The 19,503-nt window shown below is 36.1% G+C and overlaps 1 protein-coding gene across 13 annotated transcripts in view; it reads left to right on the forward strand.

The window, feature by feature from the left end:
- LOC145316173 (basement membrane-specific heparan sulfate proteoglycan core protein-like) overlaps positions 1 to 19,503 on the forward strand; it is a 130,801-nt gene that overhangs the window by 90,625 nt on the left and 20,673 nt on the right. For 8 of the 13 annotated variants that reach the window (XM_080156505.1, XM_080156506.1, XM_080156515.1 and 5 more), the window contains 28 exons: positions 464 to 564; positions 913 to 992; positions 1,437 to 1,957; positions 2,312 to 2,508; positions 2,734 to 2,867; positions 3,437 to 3,748; positions 5,703 to 5,863; positions 6,279 to 6,459; positions 7,152 to 7,300; positions 7,750 to 7,875; positions 8,355 to 8,515; positions 8,731 to 8,933; positions 9,524 to 10,148; positions 10,248 to 10,305; positions 10,526 to 10,983; positions 11,352 to 11,406; positions 11,911 to 11,959; positions 12,228 to 12,320; positions 13,326 to 13,444; positions 13,803 to 13,899; positions 14,725 to 15,297; positions 15,892 to 16,034; positions 16,256 to 16,361; positions 16,930 to 17,100; positions 18,036 to 18,089; positions 18,543 to 18,657; positions 18,785 to 18,823; positions 19,071 to 19,171. In XM_080156505.1, coding sequence (XP_080012631.1) covers positions 464 to 564; positions 913 to 992; positions 1,437 to 1,957; positions 2,312 to 2,508; positions 2,734 to 2,867; positions 3,437 to 3,748; positions 5,703 to 5,863; positions 6,279 to 6,459; positions 7,152 to 7,300; positions 7,750 to 7,875; positions 8,355 to 8,515; positions 8,731 to 8,933; positions 9,524 to 10,148; positions 10,248 to 10,305; positions 10,526 to 10,983; positions 11,352 to 11,406; positions 11,911 to 11,959; positions 12,228 to 12,320; positions 13,326 to 13,444; positions 13,803 to 13,899; positions 14,725 to 15,297; positions 15,892 to 16,034; positions 16,256 to 16,361; positions 16,930 to 17,100; positions 18,036 to 18,089; positions 18,543 to 18,657; positions 18,785 to 18,823; positions 19,071 to 19,171 — 5,182 coding nt within the window. The remainder of the gene's footprint in view (positions 1 to 463; positions 565 to 912; positions 993 to 1,436; positions 1,958 to 2,311; positions 2,509 to 2,733; positions 2,868 to 3,436; positions 3,749 to 5,702; positions 5,864 to 6,278; positions 6,460 to 7,151; positions 7,301 to 7,749; positions 7,876 to 8,354; positions 8,516 to 8,730; positions 8,934 to 9,523; positions 10,149 to 10,247; positions 10,306 to 10,525; positions 10,984 to 11,351; positions 11,407 to 11,910; positions 11,960 to 12,227; positions 12,321 to 13,325; positions 13,445 to 13,802; positions 13,900 to 14,724; positions 15,298 to 15,891; positions 16,035 to 16,255; positions 16,362 to 16,929; positions 17,101 to 18,035; positions 18,090 to 18,542; positions 18,658 to 18,784; positions 18,824 to 19,070; positions 19,172 to 19,503) is intronic. The other 5 variants (XM_080156510.1, XM_080156517.1, XM_080156508.1 and 2 more) reach the window with 4 other exon arrangements.

Genomic DNA, 19,503 nt, shown 5'->3' on the forward strand with positions numbered 1-19,503 from the left:
TTATATATGGTATTTTTTTATGTAAAACTCTGGGCAGATTTGATAATTAAGTTGATATGATCAAACACCTTTTCTTATTAATTCCTATTTTTATTTAGAAGCAGACAAGATAAAAAAATTTTTCATTGCCGCATTTATTATATTCTCATCCGCCAATTGGTTATTGGTTGGTACAAAACAGGCCAATCCTTATTGGTTTAGAGCAATAGCTACTTGGGAGCGTCCGCCATTGACAAGATTTAATTAGGAATTGGTAAAAGTTGCAATATCCCTTTAGAATCTAGACCGGGACCTAATTAATGGCTAGGTTTCCTATCCCTTATCCCTACATATATTGGTCTCATACAGTAGGAGGAGATGGGATAGGTAAAGGGGTTATCGTTAATTTAGCTAGCTGCGAGCTTCTCTTTTTAGAGTGCATTAAATCTGGTGCATCATTCAATTAATAATTTATCGATCTTAGGACCGTGTGAGCGGAGGTTGCCTACCAGAATCTGTTGGACCTTGTTCCTGTGATCCCAGAGGAAGCCTGGATCTAAACTGTGTCAATGATCAGTATTGCAGGTCATCAATTTCTGTCTGTCTGTCCCTTGTTAACCACTGAACCAATTGGGGTTATCTGAAATGTGGTTAATTCCACCCGAAAAAAAACTTTATTTCTAAATATATCTTTGCAGAGATGTTCAAGAGCACCCCCAAAAAACTTTAATTACCCCCGCCCCCACCATCTTTCGAGTTTTTGACGAAAAAAGCTTGGACGTGCTATAAAAAGAGAATCATTCTTTAATGTATAGTTTATAGTACTCTACACATCCACTGTTATACACATGAAGATATTTTAATTTTGGTTTCATATTTTTATTTATGTAGCCGGGACAAAATGCTTGTTTTGAATATATGTTTACCTGTTAGGTGTAAGGAAAATGTAGAGGGAACAAACTGTGATAGGTGTAAACCCGCCACCTTTGGCCTTAGTCAAGATAGTCAACAAGGTATTTTTTTTTTATTTATTTTATGCACACATGTACATGAATGAAACGAACACAGTAATAGTGTCTGACTAATTATGACGTAACAAAAAAAATTAGCCAATGAGAGGCCACTATAAATTTTACCATTGGTCAATAACGGCCTCTCATTGGCTAATTTTTTTTGTTACATCATAATCAGTCAGACACTATTACTGTGTTCGAATGAAACTAATTAATCTTATAACAAAAGTTACAGGATGTCTGTCTCCTTTACAATAATACTTCTATGTGTAAAGGGAAGGTTTATAACTATTTTAGGGGAGGGTAACTCCCTCCACTTTTCCAAGAAAAATCGCCCCTAAAAACAACCCCTTTTACCCCCCCCCCCGAAGAAAAAATAATTACTTACCCCTATTAGATACTTTTAGAAGCTTATTTTTGTTTATTAATAAATAATATCTAAAGGATGTTCCCGATGTTATTGTTCTGGAGTGACCAACGAGTGTTCAGACGCGCGCCTGTATTGGTCCACCATGCGCCTGAACGCACACAACAGGGAGTACTCCCTGGCAGACAACCAGGGCGAGGAGATCAGGCGGAACCAGGTCACCTTTGACGAGGTGACCCAGGAGGACGTGTACAGGTTGACCAGCGAGGACAGAGGCTCTGTATTGTACTGGAAACTGCCGGTTGAAGTGAGCGGTAACCGTATCGGCGCCTTTGGTGGTAATCTCACAATTATACAGAGATATACTTCTGAAGGAGGCACCACGAGGCCGAGCTCAAGAAGTGATCCAGCTCTGATCATCAGAAGCACTGGTGGAAAGACTCTGATCTATCCAGAGATGTCGGGCCTGGTCAGACAGTCAAGAGTGGAGATTAGGAATAAGTTTACATTTCTACCTGGAACTTGGATGGTGCAACAAAGAGGCAGAGAAACCCCAGCCACGCGGGAGGATATTCTTTCTGTTCTGGCGGATGTAGAGGTTTAATTTTAAACATATATTTGTAAAAGAGGAAATTAGTAAATAGGTCACAGTAATCTCAACAGAAGGTCCATGGAACTTACAGACATCCATCAGTAATAAATTTGTTAAGCATTTTGGATTACTGAAAGAGAACAAAGCAGTGGGTTTCGTACTATTTTCACACTAGCTTATTATAGGTTATTTAGGTTAGGTAGATGTTAATGATTGCCTTGCATTGTAGAAAATAGGCCCCGCAGGATTATAGGGGCTAGTAGTAGGAGAAAAAATACTGTGAAAATACCCGCTACTTCGTTTTCTTTGGATGATCCATTAAACATTTTTAATCTATTTCATTTAAAGATTTAATATTAGGGAATATACGTGAAAGCGACAATGGCCGAGGGCACCATGGAGACGGCCATCCGTAAGGCCATGCTGGATATTGCTGTACCACAGATGACAGGAGGTCCTCTGGTGTCCGGTGCTGAGGAGTGCAGGTGTCCTCCTGGGTATGCTGGTCTGTCATGCGAGGCTTGTGCCCTTGGATACTTCAGGGATTGGAATGACGTGTAAGTTTTTTTTTCATACCATTTTATTTCAATTTACTATTTTTTTTTTTCTACAAATTCTTTTATCCTGACGGAAACTCTAGGAGGGGAGAGAAGGGGGTAAAGGAGGTGGATGGAGAATATCGTTATTTTAGCCAGCTGCGAGCATCACATTATCAGATGACATGGAAATCTGGTGCAACATCCAAGTAATAATACATCGATTATATGTATAAATATATCCAGGAGTCAAGGTCCCGGAGGCAGATGTGTCAGGTGTCCCTGTAATCAGAATGAGAACTCGTGCAGCCTCTTGCCATCCACTCAGGTCCAATGCAACTGTAAACCTGGATACTCTGGTAGTATGTGCCAGTACACAGGTATAGTAACATATCTAGTTGGGATTTGTGTGTTTGGGAAATTTTCTTTCTTGTCTTGGCTGCCAGATTTATTCGTTTGCATGGGAAACCATATTTAGTTAGCAATTTTAAACAATTATTTTTGAAAATATAAACAGAACAAATTAAACATAAAATTTATTTAATTTTCAAAAGCATGTAAGGTGAAAGCAAATAATAAAACTTAACTTTTGAAATCAAGATGCATTACTTTTTGTACTGCTTGTTCAGCATGGTATGCTTAAAGCTGCATTTAATTTAAATTTTCCTAGATGTTATAAACTCAATTTTATATGATAATTCTAAAAATACTTAAAAGGCTTTTAAAGTTATTGTGCTTTAATTTTAGTTTTTCCATAAATTCAGACATTGATTTCATGGTTTTTAACATTTTTAATACATTTAATCTATACATATCTTTCATAAAAAATTTGACATATATAATCATGAAAATCTTAATCTGATTTATATTTAATTTTTTTAATTTAAAATTTTTGTGTCGTTGCTTTATATTTTTATTTTTGCATGCTTTGCTTGATATGGAATTCTAGGTGGCATAATGATGGAGCTGTCACCACTGAGTGTCCACGAGCCCGCGGGCACCTGTGTCACATTCAAGTGCAGCTACAAGAGCAACGAGCGCCTTCACATCGAGTTCGAGGCGCTGAGCATGGTGAGGATGAATGAGAAGAGGCGCATGATGAGCAGGAGAGAGGTTCTAGAGGACATTATGCACAGATACGTCTGGGGCGACACCAGGCACCTCACCCTAGTCATACAGCCCGAGCATGGGCTGGTCAACTGTAACCTTAGGAATTCTCAAGGATTTATTGTGGGTCAGCTCACGGCTGTTATTCATGCAGGTCAACTTTTGTATGTAAATATTGATATAAAATATCTATTAATTGTACAGAATTTAAAATTCTAATAATTCTTTTTTTTTGCCAGCTTTACTAGCGTACAAACAAGTAAGGACGTTCACTTTTTTCATAGAGTTGGGCTAAAATATCTCCTCGTTTGGTTTGGTGGGATAATCATCACCGCTCTTAATTTTTTTAAAGGGGGGAAAAATCATCAATTGTATGTTGACAGTAAAAAACTTACCGCTAAGGGATTCGCTTTGTACTATACATAAAAAGTATTAACAGAAACACCTTGTAAATACATTTATAATATAACAAGAACATTAATTTTTAAGTTAGAAACAATCTTTTTAAATATCTAAAAAATACATATACATATGTCTATATATAATCATAAGTTTGATATATATAATATATTTTTCTCCATAATCATATATTCTACATTTAATATCACATTTAACAAAATACTTAACAATTAATCAACACTTTTTTTGTGTGATTAAAAATAGTCTGGACGATTAATTGATACAAATTCAAACTCAAATAATCTATTTCAAATACAAACTTAAAACTATAAAAAAAAACATTGATAAATTATTTTTGAGATCTTAGAAACTTAAGATCAATAAACTAGAAAAAAAAGATTATTCGCTCTAGTATCTATAGTATCAATTAATCGTCCCAACTGTAAAATATTTGTTTACCTATATAGAGCTTACACTAACAGCTAGACCTAGAAATTTGCATCTTTTCGCTGGGACAGGGGACGCAGATCTAAATATTTGAACTATGCAATATTTGTGTGAAATAAGAATTTAGATTTAAAAGTTTAACATGATAATAATATAAAAAAATATTCAAATGCATAAAATTGTGTTTAATTTGGGGGGTGTAACATTTTAAACTTGACACTTCCATTGGCTGTTTAGGGGGTTGTAGACCCATTTCAAGGGAGGGGGGGGGGGTGTATAGGGGTTGGACATTTATAGGGTGTATCCAGCCACCTTAATTTTACCAGGGGATTAGGTACAGCCCTTTTATGCATGATATTAATTCATAAAAAAATGTGTGAGCCTCTGTCCCCTTTTCTGTTAGTAACTGTTTGACATTTATATGCTTGATGGGATTGTGAAGTGTTGTGTGTTAAACATTTACTTTCTGCTTTTTTTCAGAAAAGAAGCTTCTCTACAAGTTTCAAGTGTTATTGGGCCTGTAATGCTTTTTAGATAATTTGTTTCTATTATTAACCATCACTTTTTCTTTTCATTAATTGTTTATACTATGACATCCACTTTCAGCCTGTTATAGTACCTATATAAAATGACGTCATTCTGGCCTACCATTGGACAATTAAAATGTATACTGGCCTGCCATTGGTAATTTAGTCTGTGTATTGGCCTATCATTGGTCATTTGTATTGTATGACGTCATTTTCTTTTGTTGTACCAAACAATGTGTATATTGGATGTATGCGTGCTTGTTTCAACTGTAGATAGTTTTTTTATGCTTTGTAAATTAAGCTTATTGTTTATCTTATATCAACAAGAAGTAAGATGTCTATCTGTCTATCTTTCACTTCAACTTTTGATTTTCTGGGAAGCCCTTTTATTCTTGTCATAGTGGAGTATATTCAAGCTCACAATTTTCATACTTCTCCGTTTTTGGCAGTTAAACTACTCTTTAATCGACTTTGTCTGTATGTCCAGCTTTAACTTTATGTAAGAATGTAAATTTTCTCGGCTGCTATTCAAGAAAGACTGCTGTTGTTTGTGAAGATTTCGTGATTTTGCTCTTTTCATCCTGCTCTTTTTTATGACCAACGAACAACACTATATAACTCACTTTTTGTCCATTTTTTTGTGCTTTGCTACTTATGGATGAATAAAACTTGTAAATATAGTTTTTTTTCTATCATTACTACTTCATTGTTTGTACATTACTTAATTTTCACTAGATGGGGAATCCAACAGCAGTGGATCAAGAGATGGTGCAACAGATATAATTCCCGGCTCCATACCCATAACAATTACCATCAACGAGCCTAGGATCCAGATAGTGGAGATTGGCAGGACGGCCAGGTTCAACTGCAATGCCCTGCCACAATTCAGCAGTCAGGTATAGTTGACCACAGAGAGGGGACAATGAACTGTTTATTACACTTATCCCCAAAGTTTAAAAAAAACGTGTACTTATTTGTTGGCTTAACAACTTTAGGAATTTTGATTGATTGTTTAATTAAGTTGAGTGTTCACACGTTTCAACCACTAATTTTAATCTACAGAAGGGGTAATTTTTTTTATCATCATTGGGAATGCACATCAATTTATCGCCCATTGTCTTATCCCTTTAAGATTAAGATTAAGGGGAATGCCTTAGCTGAAAACAGGCGCAACTCATTTCCATGCACAGTTAGGACAAACCAGACAAATGTCGTGCATTCAAAGGGATGGTTGCCTGCAATAGTTGGGATGGGACTGCCTATAAAGGTCTGGACCCTACATTGTTATGAATCTACCCCAATCATATTTAGGATCCAATGGTTATTACTTGGGCGAAGGAGAACGGACTGCTACCCCCAGGCAGAGCTGTAGATGACGGACAAGGTCTTCTGATAATATCCTCTGTGAGATATGAAGATTCAGGAACATATATCTGTACAGCAACCTCGGGAAGATTTGTTAAAACATCAACTGCTGTCCTCAATGTGGGAGGTAGTTTATTTGTTTCTATAAAACTGAAATTTATCACAATTATAATTGTTATTTAACGCATCATATTATGGACAGCTTTCCGCGGATATTAAAATCAAGTTATAAGATTAAAACCAGTTTGGTTTGCAACGATGATATGGGCCGAATGCCGGGCTAATACAACTGGTACTAATTTTTTTTAATATTCGTGAAAAAATGGTTGTAATACGATTCTATACATGATTTTTCAGTATGGCTGAGAACCGGTTCTAATCCAGTGGATAATAATCGGTTTCTAAGCCATGCTGATAATTAAATTATTACGGATTGTTCACTATATCATGGTACATTTACATCTCAACAAAATGTTTAAGGTCCAATAGACAAAATTTTGCACTTTTAGATAGGAGATTAAATTTATTATTTGTTTATGTACAATATAAGACAGAGAGAGAGAGGAGACAATAGGCTGTTTATTACACTAGTCCCTAAAGTTTTATAATTTTATAACATTTTGTTATTTGTTGGATTAACAGCGTTTGGTACTTTGATGAATTATGTTTGGTTTGTTCATTATCTTGAGTGTTCAAACGTTTCAACCAAAAATTTTAATCTACAGAAGGGGTAATTTTGTGTATCATCATTGGGGATGTACATAAATTTATCGGCCATTGTCCCTTTAGATCCCTGACAATAAGATCACATATTTTAAGGTGATGACCGTCCCTCCTCGCCAGTAGCTACAATCCATCCACAATACCTGGAGCTCCAGGCTGGAGAAAATCTCCAGCTGTCCTGTGAAGCTGTAGGGTCTCCACAACCCTCCATCTCATGGACCAGGGGATATCCTCTCAGTCGTAGAGTAAGTTTCAAAATAACCTAAAAGGTGTAGGATCTATACATAAAAAAAAGACTTCAGCAAAAATCATATTTGTTAAAAGACCATATACTAAAAAGTATAAATCAATTGCATTGTAAGAGGATTTATAGCATATTTAATTTTGTTTATATTTAAGAGATATGAATGCTATTAGTTATTTATCGCATCGTAATGTAGACAGCTTTCCGCGGTTATTAAAATGTAAAATTATAAGATTAAAACCAGTTTTGTGAGCCCAGAGGGTCCGAAGGCCCGGTCCAACAAAACTGGTATCAAATATACGATTTTTATGTTAATATTTGTGGTAAATTGTCTGTAATACGATACTAGATATGATTTATTAGCATGGCTTAGAACCAGTTCTAATTTGCCGGATATTAAATGGTTTCTTAGCCATACTGGAAAGTAGTTTTACCAATGTATTTTCTCAGGCACAGGTTCGTGGAGGTGACCTGTTTCTACCTGGAGTTAGCCTGGAGGATGCTGGAGAGTATGTGTGTACAGCCTCTAATACTCAGGGGTCAACCTCCTCTCGGGCCAGAGTTTATGTGAATCAGGTGAATCTCTTTAGTATTTAGTGTTTCATAGCTTATCCTGTAAAAAAAATATAGTAAGGGTTTTTTTTTGGTTGAACCTAAAGATCTCTGAAATTGCTTTTAATTTTCATGGAAGTTTCATAAAAAAAAATAAAGTCAATTAATTGACTTCCCATGCAATTTTAATTTACATGTAATTTACAAAACCAACATATTAATGAATTTTAACACATAAAAAACATTCTATTTTGAGATTTAGTCATACATAGATTTAAAAAAAAAAATATTTTGTTCATTTATGTGTAGTTATGCATTTTTACATTGAGTAAAAACAATTCATATGAATTTCTTTCTTTAAAAATTTGAAAAAATATTTCAGCATTTGTTTGTTCTTAACTTTAATGTGTTCTTAATAATGATTTTGAACCAGATATTTCTTGACATTTCCAATATGTAATAGTTTATTTTGTTAAAAGTTGTATATCTAAAAAAATGTTCAGGGAAATTCTGGTGTAGTGCCAGGTAGAGGTGGGCAGCAGGATGCCGCCAGGATAGAGATATCTCCGCAGGACATGACTGTAGGTGTAGGAGATCAAGCATCATTCCTTTGTGAAATACTTAGCCCCAACGGAGATGAGGGGTTCCTCATCACTTGGAGTAGGTAAGCAAATTTAAATTGATTTCATTTTGTGTAAAGCCGCAGTGAATTTTTCCCCCTTAAAACTGGTTTTGTCGAATTATAAAATTGACATGCATTCGCAATTTTGGATGAGGAGTATCGTTATTTAAGCCTGCTGCGAGCATGCTTTTATTAGAGTACATGACAATCTGGTGTAAGATCCAAGTAATTATAGATCCAATGATATAATTGAATAGGGTTGATGGATATTTATCTGAACCGTCCAACGGAGGCCAGCTCTTATTGAGAAATGTTCGCCCTGAACAGTCAGGCCTGTACAAGTGTACAGCCAGAGGACCAGGAGGACAACAGCTTGAGTCCCAGGTTTACCTGACTGTAACATCTTCAAGAGGCCCTCCTTCAGTGAGGATAGAACCAAACGAGCAGATTGTTGGACAAGGTAAACGTTGTTTAAAATTTATAGCAAAGAAGCAACTTTACAAGTCGCGTCACCTTTGTTAAGCGTACAGTTGGTCAGTCATTCTTTATAGACTAATTTTCTCTACTATATGCCCCCCCCCCCCTTCACCTATTTCATCTCAGCTTCAATGTGCCTAGAATCATAACCCACTTCCCTCTCATTTTTCATTTCACACAAAATAATACTTTTAATATTTTTTTAAAATATTTTTTTTCTATTAAAAGATTAAATTGTTTTATTTGTTTACTAGCGGCTTCGCTCCCAGCCTCTAGGGGCTTTGCCCTAAGAGGTTGGGGGGGAAAGTCGACCCCACTATTTTAATTTTAGTTTTAAAAAGAAATTTTTTTTTTTTGGAGGGGGTATTTTTCATTTTTTGGGGGGGTTAGGGGTGTCCCACCCCCCAAGAAAATAGTTATAAACCTTCCCAGGAACTATAAATAGCTACCCTGTAAAGGAGAACCCGATCGGTTCAGCGGTTAGCGAGATCCTTCGCTACAAACAAACAGACAAACAAACACACAAACAGACAGACATCGTTCTACTTTGTATTATAGATATCTTATTTGAAGGTGGTAGCACAGAGCTGCGTTGCATTGTCGAAGGGGATCAGCCCACCATTTCCTGGAGCAAAGTTGGAGAGGACATGACCTCACCCAATCTTGTCCTGTCACAGGGTAATAAAATTCTTAGCATTAGAAACGCGGCGGTAACGGACCGTGGCATGTATATGTGTACAGGTGAGGATAGTGGCGGGTCAGCCAGAGCAACATCCATTGTTGAGGTTGAACGGCTTGAGCCGCCTCGGATCGAGGTGTACCCTGACACAACTCAAACGGTCACCAAATCTGGAAGCGTCCTGTTTCAGTGTCGAACGTTGGCTGGCATACCCTCGCCAGTTGTTACCTGGACCCGAATGGACGGCCGGCCTCTGGACCCTCACATTGAGATCTTGCGCGGTGGTGTGATGCGAATGAACCGTGTGCAGGGCAGCGAGGCTGGGGAATACAAGTGCAGGGCTCAGAATGAAGCAGGCTCCACTGAGGCCATTGCCAACCTGATCGTCCAAGAAATCCCCAGAATTGAGCTGGAGCCTAAAGGTTCTGTGACAATGCAGGTCGGAGTGAGGCTAACTATAGAGTGTAATGTCTATGGAGATCCAACGCCCACTATTTCATGGAAAAGAATTAAATCCACGTAAGTGTTTTAATATAGAATTATCTAATTACTATTAATTGCTTTATATCCTGTGATTTAAGTTATAGTATAATTTTGATTTCATGATATTTTGTTTAGTGGATCTGAACCAATATCCTTAACTGCCCCGGCTTACACAGTGGCTAGCTTGTCAAAGGTAAGTTTTTACTCGACTGCCGCTCCTGGTCCGCACATTATTTTCGCGGCTCTAAGGGTTAGGGCCCTAACAGAGGTTAGGTAAGACAAAAATACTCCCTTCCCCTTTATTATAATTTAATTGTAAAATAAGAGTAGGTTTCTATCAAGATCATATAGATTTGTATACCTATATTTTGCGTTGTAGGATTAACTATCTAATGCATTAATAAATTGTCTAGGATGACGAGGGAACCTACGCGTGTGTGGCGAGAAATGCCGCGGGAGAAACCGAGGAAAGAGTTCAAATCATAGTTCTTGATAAAGACGAATACGCGAGTTATCCAAATCTTTATCCAGAAAGTGCACCTGCCGACAGATATCCAGAGACAGGTCCTGGTAGGTATCCAGATGCCAATTCAGGCAGATATCCGGACTATAGTCGATATCCAGACAGTAACACTGGTAGATATCCAGATAGAAATTCTGGCAGGTATCCGGATACTTCTCAAGGCCGCAATCCAGACCCGTACACAGCTGGCAACAGGTCTCCAGACAGATCTGATTACCCAAGCAACCTTGGAGGCGGACAGCTAGCCGGTGAACGTGTGACCCCCACGTCTGGTTCTACAATAACTCTGGAATGTTTGACCTTCTCTAATGTTGGACAGATGACCGCTACCTGGAGACGACAGGACAAGTAAGAATTTTATTTCAGTAAAGCTTCGAAACCGATTAATATTCGATGGATTAGATTCGGTTCTCAGCCATACTGAAAAAAAAACATGTATAGCATAGAATTAAAAACAATATTCCACGAAGAATAAAATAAAAATCATAAAATTGTTATTCTATTATCCACGGAAAGCTGTCTATATTACGATGCAAAAATAACTATTTTAAGTTTAAGTATCTCAATCTTCAATTTGAAAATAAAAGTTAAATGAACAACATTGATGTAACTAGTGAATACCTTTTATTGTGATGTAATGCTTTTAGAATTCTTTTTTTATTTAATATTTTGAATACTATATCTCCTATAAACTACATATTTGATTTAATTTTCAGTCGAAGATTTCCAACTCGTCATTACCAAGCTGATGGTATTCTACATTTAGTTCAGGTAATTGTAATCATTATTTAAAAATAACATGAAATCTGTCTGTCTGACTGATTGTCTATAGGATCTTGCTAACCGCTAAATCGATGTGGTTCTCCTTTACAGGATAGCTTCTTATAAGTCCTGGGAAAGTTTATAATTACCTCATCCCCTCCCTCCCTTCGGAATGAACAAACTGAACAATGAATAATTTCATCTTAGCAGGCTAATGGTAGATAATTTTTACCCTGTCAAAATATACACATATCCATTAATACTCAGGGAGGAAATAGACATTGGGCAGTTTATTACACTAGTCTCCAAAGTTTAATCCTCATGTTTTCTTATTCGTTGGCCTAACAACTTTGGGGACTTCCATTAAATTTAATTGGTTGTTTAATGAAGTTGATTATCCAAACGTTTCAACCAACGATTATAGTTTGTTATCATCATTGGGGATGTACATCAATATATCGGCTATTGTCTTATCCCTTTAGATCCCTGATTGATAGTGTTGTGTTGAATTAGGTTGATGAAGATGATGAAACCACTTATGTCTGTGTTGTCAGAGATCAAACAGGAAATTTATCAATACAACATTTACAACAATGTTCACAACATCTGTAAAAGCGTAGCTGACGGTCAAACGAACATTTTTATTTACCGTTTTGCTACATTTGATTCCAGGTTTTATTCAACCTACTTTGATAGCTGGAGAGTAGGTGAACAATTTACTCAAAACAATAATTTTAAGATTTCTTCCAATTAAATCTTTGACTTTTATAGAAACATTGTAAAAACTTCAACAAATGAGAAAAAAAATTATTGAAAATTTTGTGGGATCGCAGGAAACATTGTTTATGAGCGTCAAACGGAGCTGAAGATTCTAAATCCTCCAAACATCAGGCTGGAGCCAGAGAGACAAACTGTAAGGCCAGGTAAATAATTATGAATCCTCCGAACATCAGGCTGGAGCCAGAGAGACAAACTGTTATACCAGGTAAATAATTCTGAATCCTCCGCACATCAGGCTGGAGCCAGAAAGACAAACTGTTAGGCCAGGTAAATAATTCTAAATCATCCAAACATCAGGCTGGAGCCAGAGAGACAAACTGTTAGGCCAGGTAAATAATTCTGAATCTCAGAACATCAGGCTGGAGCCAGAGAGACAAACTGTAAGGCCAGGTAAATAGTTCAAAATCCTCCGCACATCAGGCTGGAGCCAGAGAGACAAACTGTTAGGCCAGGTAAATAATTCTAAATCATCCAAACATCAGGCTGGAGCCAGAGAGACAAACTGTTAGACCAGGTAAATAATTCTGAATCCTCCGCACATCAGACTGGAGCCAGAGAGACAAACTGTAAGGCCATGTAAATAATTCTAAATCCTCCGCATATCAGGCTGGAGCCAGAGAGACAAACTGTTAGGCCAGGTAAATAATTCTTATTTATCCCTTCGTATTATAAACAGCTGTCCGCAGATATCAAAATAAAAAATATTAAATTAAAAATCATTTGAAGAGCTTTGTCTCACCCTTATTCTTCTTATTATTCCCTTTCAGGCCCTGGTTAACAAAACTGGCATTAATTTTAAAATTTTTTAATGCTTAATATTCGTAGATGTTTATAAATATATGTTTTTGTATCATGATTATTTGTATCCAATTTTAGTCTTTATCTCATTTACAAACATGTTGTTATTCATATACTTTCCTTGCCTTTGTGAATAATCCCGTAAAAAAAACTTCATAATTCCTTTTAATTAATGAGCAATAAGTCTTGTAACAAATCAAACAAGTGTTTTCCATGATTAATCTAAAAAGTAAATTGATACATAATTATTTAGATGTTGCACAAGAGTTACATGTAAGCAATCTAATTTGACAACAAATTTTCCTCTGTCAATATATCCATTACAAGGTGTATCTAATAATGAAATTAAGGTTCTAACCCGACAGTAACGTGTCTGGCCACAGGAGCTCAGCCAATTCAAATTTATTGGAGCAAAGAATCTGGAGACCCTCTGCCTTCCAGAATATCACAAAACAATGGAGTTTTGCAGGTATTTTAAACCTTTTTTTATTGTCTTTAAATAATGACGTATTATGAACCTTCCACATTTGTCAATTAAACTGTATACTGGCCTGCCATTGGTAATTTAGTCAGTGTAGTCCTAGTTTTAGTCCTATAATTGGTCATTTGTATTGTATGACGTCATTTTTTTTATAGATACTATAAAGAGCTTTGTATTTTTAAAAGCACTACTTTTAATATGAAATGTCAGCCTGTCCGTCAAAACGTCTGTAACGCCTCTGGATAAAAGAACTCACCAATAGATGCGGCCCATATTAGCAAGCTAAATTGACGACAAATTTTCCCCTGTCAATATATCCACGTATATCTTATATCCATTTTTTTAGTTCCGTAGTATATCTGTTGGTGACGAGGGAAGATATTTGTGTACTGCCAGTAACTCGGATGGTACAGCTGAAGCAAGATCTGAAGTTATTGTTACAGGTTCTTATTTTTATAATAAATATTACTTTTTTTTATAAACAAGACACAATTATTTTCAGGGCAGCCGCGCCTTACCCGCGTATAATCCTCGAATTGAAACCAGTTTGTGTGCAAAAAATAAAATTCTGAGAATATTGGTTGTCTGTTTGATAAAATGTTTAGACCTCCAGCTAAGGTTATGGTGATTTTACTGAGCCTTACATGCGACTTTTGCGCAGCTGCAAAGTCATGGTTATTTTGTTCAAGAAGCGCAGCAATAATAAGATTGGAATATAAAAAGAACACCATATTTTAATGAAATATTAATGCAAATGAAAAAATTATGTTTATAATACACGTATAATAAATTTGTTTTTGCTTTGGGTTAAAAAATCAAGACAGAGGGGTGGGTGGGTGTATTTACTACCCCCATTCCAATCTACCCTCTCAGTCAAAATCGGTAATTGATTTCAATTTTAGTAAGTTACAAAAAAAACTTTATTGCTTATTTGAATATAAATTTGTTGTTGTTTAATTAAATTTTCAAGAATTGAAAATTATTAAAATAAAAAAGATGAATGATTTAAGAGAAACTAATTGATTATATTCTTTATTTTTCCTGTATGACTTCGTAACCGATTAATGACCGCTAGATTAGAACCGGTTTTAGCCATACTGAAAAATTATATCTAGGATCGTATTACAGACAATTTTCCATGGGTCTTTAGTTCCTTGGGGTTAGCAAAACTGATTTTAATCTTATATTAATTTTTTTTAATATCCGCGGAAAGCTGTCTATAATACGATGCGATAAAATAATTATAATCGATCTTGTTGTACCCTTAGAGGAGGCGAGTTCCGGTCCGCCGGCCCATTCATTTACATTTGAAAACAATGGCCAACGTGACGGAGACAAGGGCTATCCATTGCCACGCAGACAATCTCAAGATAAAGGTTACCCACTGCCACAACAGCGGCGGGACGATAAAGGTTATCCTTTACCGCGTCAACAGCCTCCAGAACAGAAAGGGTATCCGGTGCCAGCAGGACCACAAGGGTATCCTGTGCCAGCAGGACCACAAGGGTATCCCGTACCTGGAGGTTATCAGGCAACAACGCCGGATCCCTACACAAATTTCAACTACCAAAGTCCGCAGGACTTCTATAATTCCGAGGATTATCCGCCAGTCCAGCCGTTTTTACAGTCATCCAACTCAGACTATCCGCAGCCTCCGCCGCCAGTCTCTAATGCAAATCCGTGGGAGACTAGCGGATATGGAGCTAATGCACCGGCGGCCAACTACCTACAGCCTGACTATGGAACTGGTGATGATATGGACTATTATGAGTACAGCCGCCTGCCGGCCAGCGAGGATGATTATGGTCCAGATGGTCAGGAGGCTCCAGCTACAAATCATGGTACAAGACTGTGTGTGAACATTTCTCCTAAAATACTTACTGCTGTGTCTGTAAAAATAATAATATATTTTTTTTATAACTGCATGGATATTTCAGATTGAGATGCTGCTAAAAAACTGATATTTAATACTTCAATCTTTCTACTATCTATCTATCTTCTTTTTTCTTACCCTTTCCTATCTGCCTATCTCAAAATGCACCTGACGCATGGAAATTTAATCATGTTAAACTCATGGTCAGTAAAGCTTTTGGTTGAAAATCTAAATGACATCACATTAGAATAATGGACTATTCTAATATGATGTCATTTTAGATGCTTCGGTCTTTTTTATAGGCACTATAAAGACCTTTAATAAAATCACTTATTTCACAAATGGAACATTTACGACTCCCCTTTCCTTAAGCTTAAGATTATATACTTTTGAATTTCAGAAGTACGATAGTATGGGTGGTCCCTTGCGATATAAGTGATTCTGCCAAACTTAAAACTTTAAATTTTAACGTTATTTCATGTTTTAAAAAAAATACTATATAGATATAGAATGTATTTTAATCTTAAGAAAATGAAAGAAAAAATAGACAATTTTTATTTAGATTACTATGAAGACAGTGTGGGATCTCGGGAGCCAGTGCGGATGAGTGGGGAACTGGATGGTATGGTTAGTTTGCAGTGTCCGCTGGAGGGGCAGGTATCCTGGAGAAAGGATGGAGCACCCCTACCCCCAACAGCACAACAGGTAAACTAATGAATTTATTGTTACCTGGATCTTATACCATGCCATTATTTAAAAATTTTGTGTTCTTTTAATGCTAAATGTGACGAGAAATACAATTAAGAAAAACAAACAAAGATTGATCAAACTAATATTCAAGTCTCCACTCAAAATAATCGTAACCAGGAACATGTTACCGTGAACTGCACTAGACTCCCATGAATATGATAATATATATATTTCAGCGTGGCTTCAATCTGGTACTGGGCAGAGTGCAGGTATCAGATGGGGGCAGATACATCTGTTCTGGCAGCAATGGGGCCATCCATTACATTGACCTCACTGTTCAACGTAAGCCATTTTTTTCCACCCTTAGACAAACTAGTTGGATGTCTGTCTGTCGTTCGGTTGGTCGGTCTGTACGAAAATGAAAATCACATGCTAGATAGATTAAGTTTTTGATTTTAGGAAAATTTCCAGTGGTATTTTGGTGCGTTGATGATAAATTTGGAATACAATAATATAAGGCACCCTTCATTCCACTCTCATTTATTGAGTAGTATGTGAGAGAACTGCCAGCCATTTGTCCAGGCTGTTTACAACTCATTATCCAATTAATAAATGGTCCAAAGAATACAGAATATAGAAAACATTGGTGTATCACCCATTCCACATTTGTTTTTGATAAAAAATAAATTATTGTTGAGGGACGGGGGAGTTCTTTGAGCTATTTATCTCAAGGGGGGAAAAGGCCTAAATGTGCTCTGGAACGATTGGTCTAGCCGTTTACAAGATCATACATTACATCCAGACAGACAAAAATCCTATTTTCTTTCTTGAAATCAAGGGTGTCACTATTATAATATAAAAATTTTACCTGAATTTGAAAACAGTTGAGATATTGTCCCATTATATGCAGCTGATTCACTGGAGTGCAAACCCCTGGAGTTTACCTGTCGGCAGCGGCCAGGTTGTGTGCCCAGGTTCCAGGTCTGCGACGGCGAAATCGACTGCACGGACGGAACGGACGAGATGGACTGCGGAATGTTCCGTAGAAAACGGTCACCGCGCCTTGTTCTACTTCCCCTAGGTTTGGGCGCATGATATCTCTACATTGTCCTATGTGTGATTTTAGAAGCAGCTTATAGTGTCTAATAGAAATGACGCGATACTATACAATGACCAATGATAGGCCAGTATGCATTTCACCATTGGTCAATTACAATGTATTTTGGCCTATTGTTGGTCATTTGTATTGTATGACGTCATTATTTATTAGCTGCTTCGTGATTTTACTGTGTGCTACCATTTTTCATAAAGAAAATTTATTTTTCCATATTTTTCTCTGATATTTTTTTAAACATGCGTGAAAGATAAATAAATGAACAAACATTACATGTGTTTTTGTAACATAAAAATGCATGTTACATTTTTCTAATTTAAATTTTTAAGAGAATATTTTTAGAGCATCATTTGAAATTGTCCTGTCCTTTTCAGATTTCAAGCATGAGATAATATGTAGTTATTTATTGCATCGTACTATAGACAGCTTTCCTTGGATATTAAAATGATAAATTGTATTAGTTATATGATTTTTCTTTTAATATTCGTGGAAAATTGTCTGTAATACTATGCTACACATGATTTTTCAATATGGTTAAGAAATGTTAACTGTCCAATTGCAGTGAATATTAATCGGTTTCTAAGCCTTACTGGAAAATACAAATTATTTGGTCTTATAACAAACGCAGGAGTACCAAACGCAGGAGTGGACACATAACCTATCCTAACCTATTTTAGACCTTCTTTTAGGTTTTTTTAATGCCTAACCCCTGCGTAGGGCTTATTTGTACATTCATATCTTAATTTAACCTAATCTGTATAGAAATACGTAATTAAATTAATATTATAACACTCCTGCGTTTGGGACTCCTGCGTTTGTCCTGGAACCAATTATTTAACAAAAATGCATGTACTTCTAAAATGTAAAAAATAATGATAATTTTATTCATTTCTTTTATTAAGGAGGAAAGCCGGATATTACAATAGTTCCTTCTTCTACTCTCATCAGATCTGGAGGTAAAAGTATTTTACTGTTTATGTTGTTAATGTTAATATTTACAGACTAGCGGGCGCGCCTCTAGCATCTAGGGCCTCAGTATTTCAAGAGAAGAATATAATTTTTAGGTCTTTTTTCTTTTTTAAAACGGTAAAGTAATAGATTAGACCTTGCTAGGAAGTGCCCATAAAAATTAAGCCATGTTGGCCTACCATTGGCCAGTTAAAATGTATACTGGCCTGCCATTGGTAATTTAGTCTGTATCTTGGCCTATCATTGGTCATTTGTATTATATTGTCATTTTTATGGGCACTATAAAGAGATTCCTTGCTTGGGACTTCATGTAGCTTACCTTACAAGCAAAGAACAGATTCGGTCAGTGGTTAGCGAGATCTTTTGGTACAAACAATTAGACAGACAACCTACCTCTTTCAAATTAAGTAAAAAAAAGCTAAAAATATTTTGTTGCCTAGAATACTTGACCTGTGAGGTAAATGGTTCCACCCGAGGAAATTTGGCCTTCACCTGGAGCAAACTTGGAGCTGTCAGTCTGCCTGATAACACTGCTGCTCTAGATAATGTTTTAAGGTAGGATTACTTGCTACTATTTACTATTTACTATTTACAAGTTAACTTTATCCACCAAGATTTGTCAAAAATTTATTTTAATATAAATTTACTGTTGAATTACTGTAACGATAATTTGATTGTTTAGATTCAATGATGTTGATTCACAGAATGACGGCGTTTACAGGTATATCTTCTAAAGCGAATTTATATAAATTGCTTCTCGAACATAAAGGTTTACAAATACTATTAATAAATCTAAAGCTTATTAGATTCTATGCAGTGATTTGCCATGGAAATTTTAATCCTGAAGGAGGGAAAAGCACTTCTTAACTCCATATAATTTAATTTAAAACACTTTATTTACAAGAATGATTCACAATTAAAAAAAATTTATTTTGGAATAATAATTTAAATTATTCATATCTGTTCAGGTGTACAGTGCAGACTAGATTTGGAACATTCTACGCAGACTTCAACCTGACCATTGTGCCATTATCTGTGGCGGATTATTATGAAGGTGCCGCTCTCTCAGGTAGACAACAACAAACTAACAGCAACAACTAGTCTTATATATCGCATCGTATTACAAACAGCTTTCCGCGGATATAATATGAACAAGATTAAAACCAGTTTTTTAGCCCCGAGATACCGAATGCATAGGCTAAAAAAAATGGTTTTAAACTTATGATTTTACATTTTTATATTCGTAGAAAACTGGATATAATACGATACTAATCATAATTTTTAAGTATGGCTTGGAACCGGTTCTAATCCCCACCGGATATTAATCGGTTTCGAGCGATACGGGAAAAATAATTAGCACATTGTATGTTAAATTATATGTAGTCCAATATTACTCATTAT

This window comes from Acartia tonsa, chromosome 4 (genome assembly GCF_053477335.1).
Source record: "Acartia tonsa isolate MP-2025a chromosome 4, ASM5347733v1, whole genome shotgun sequence".
Lineage (NCBI taxonomy): Eukaryota > Metazoa > Arthropoda > Copepoda > Calanoida > Acartiidae > Acartia > Acartia tonsa.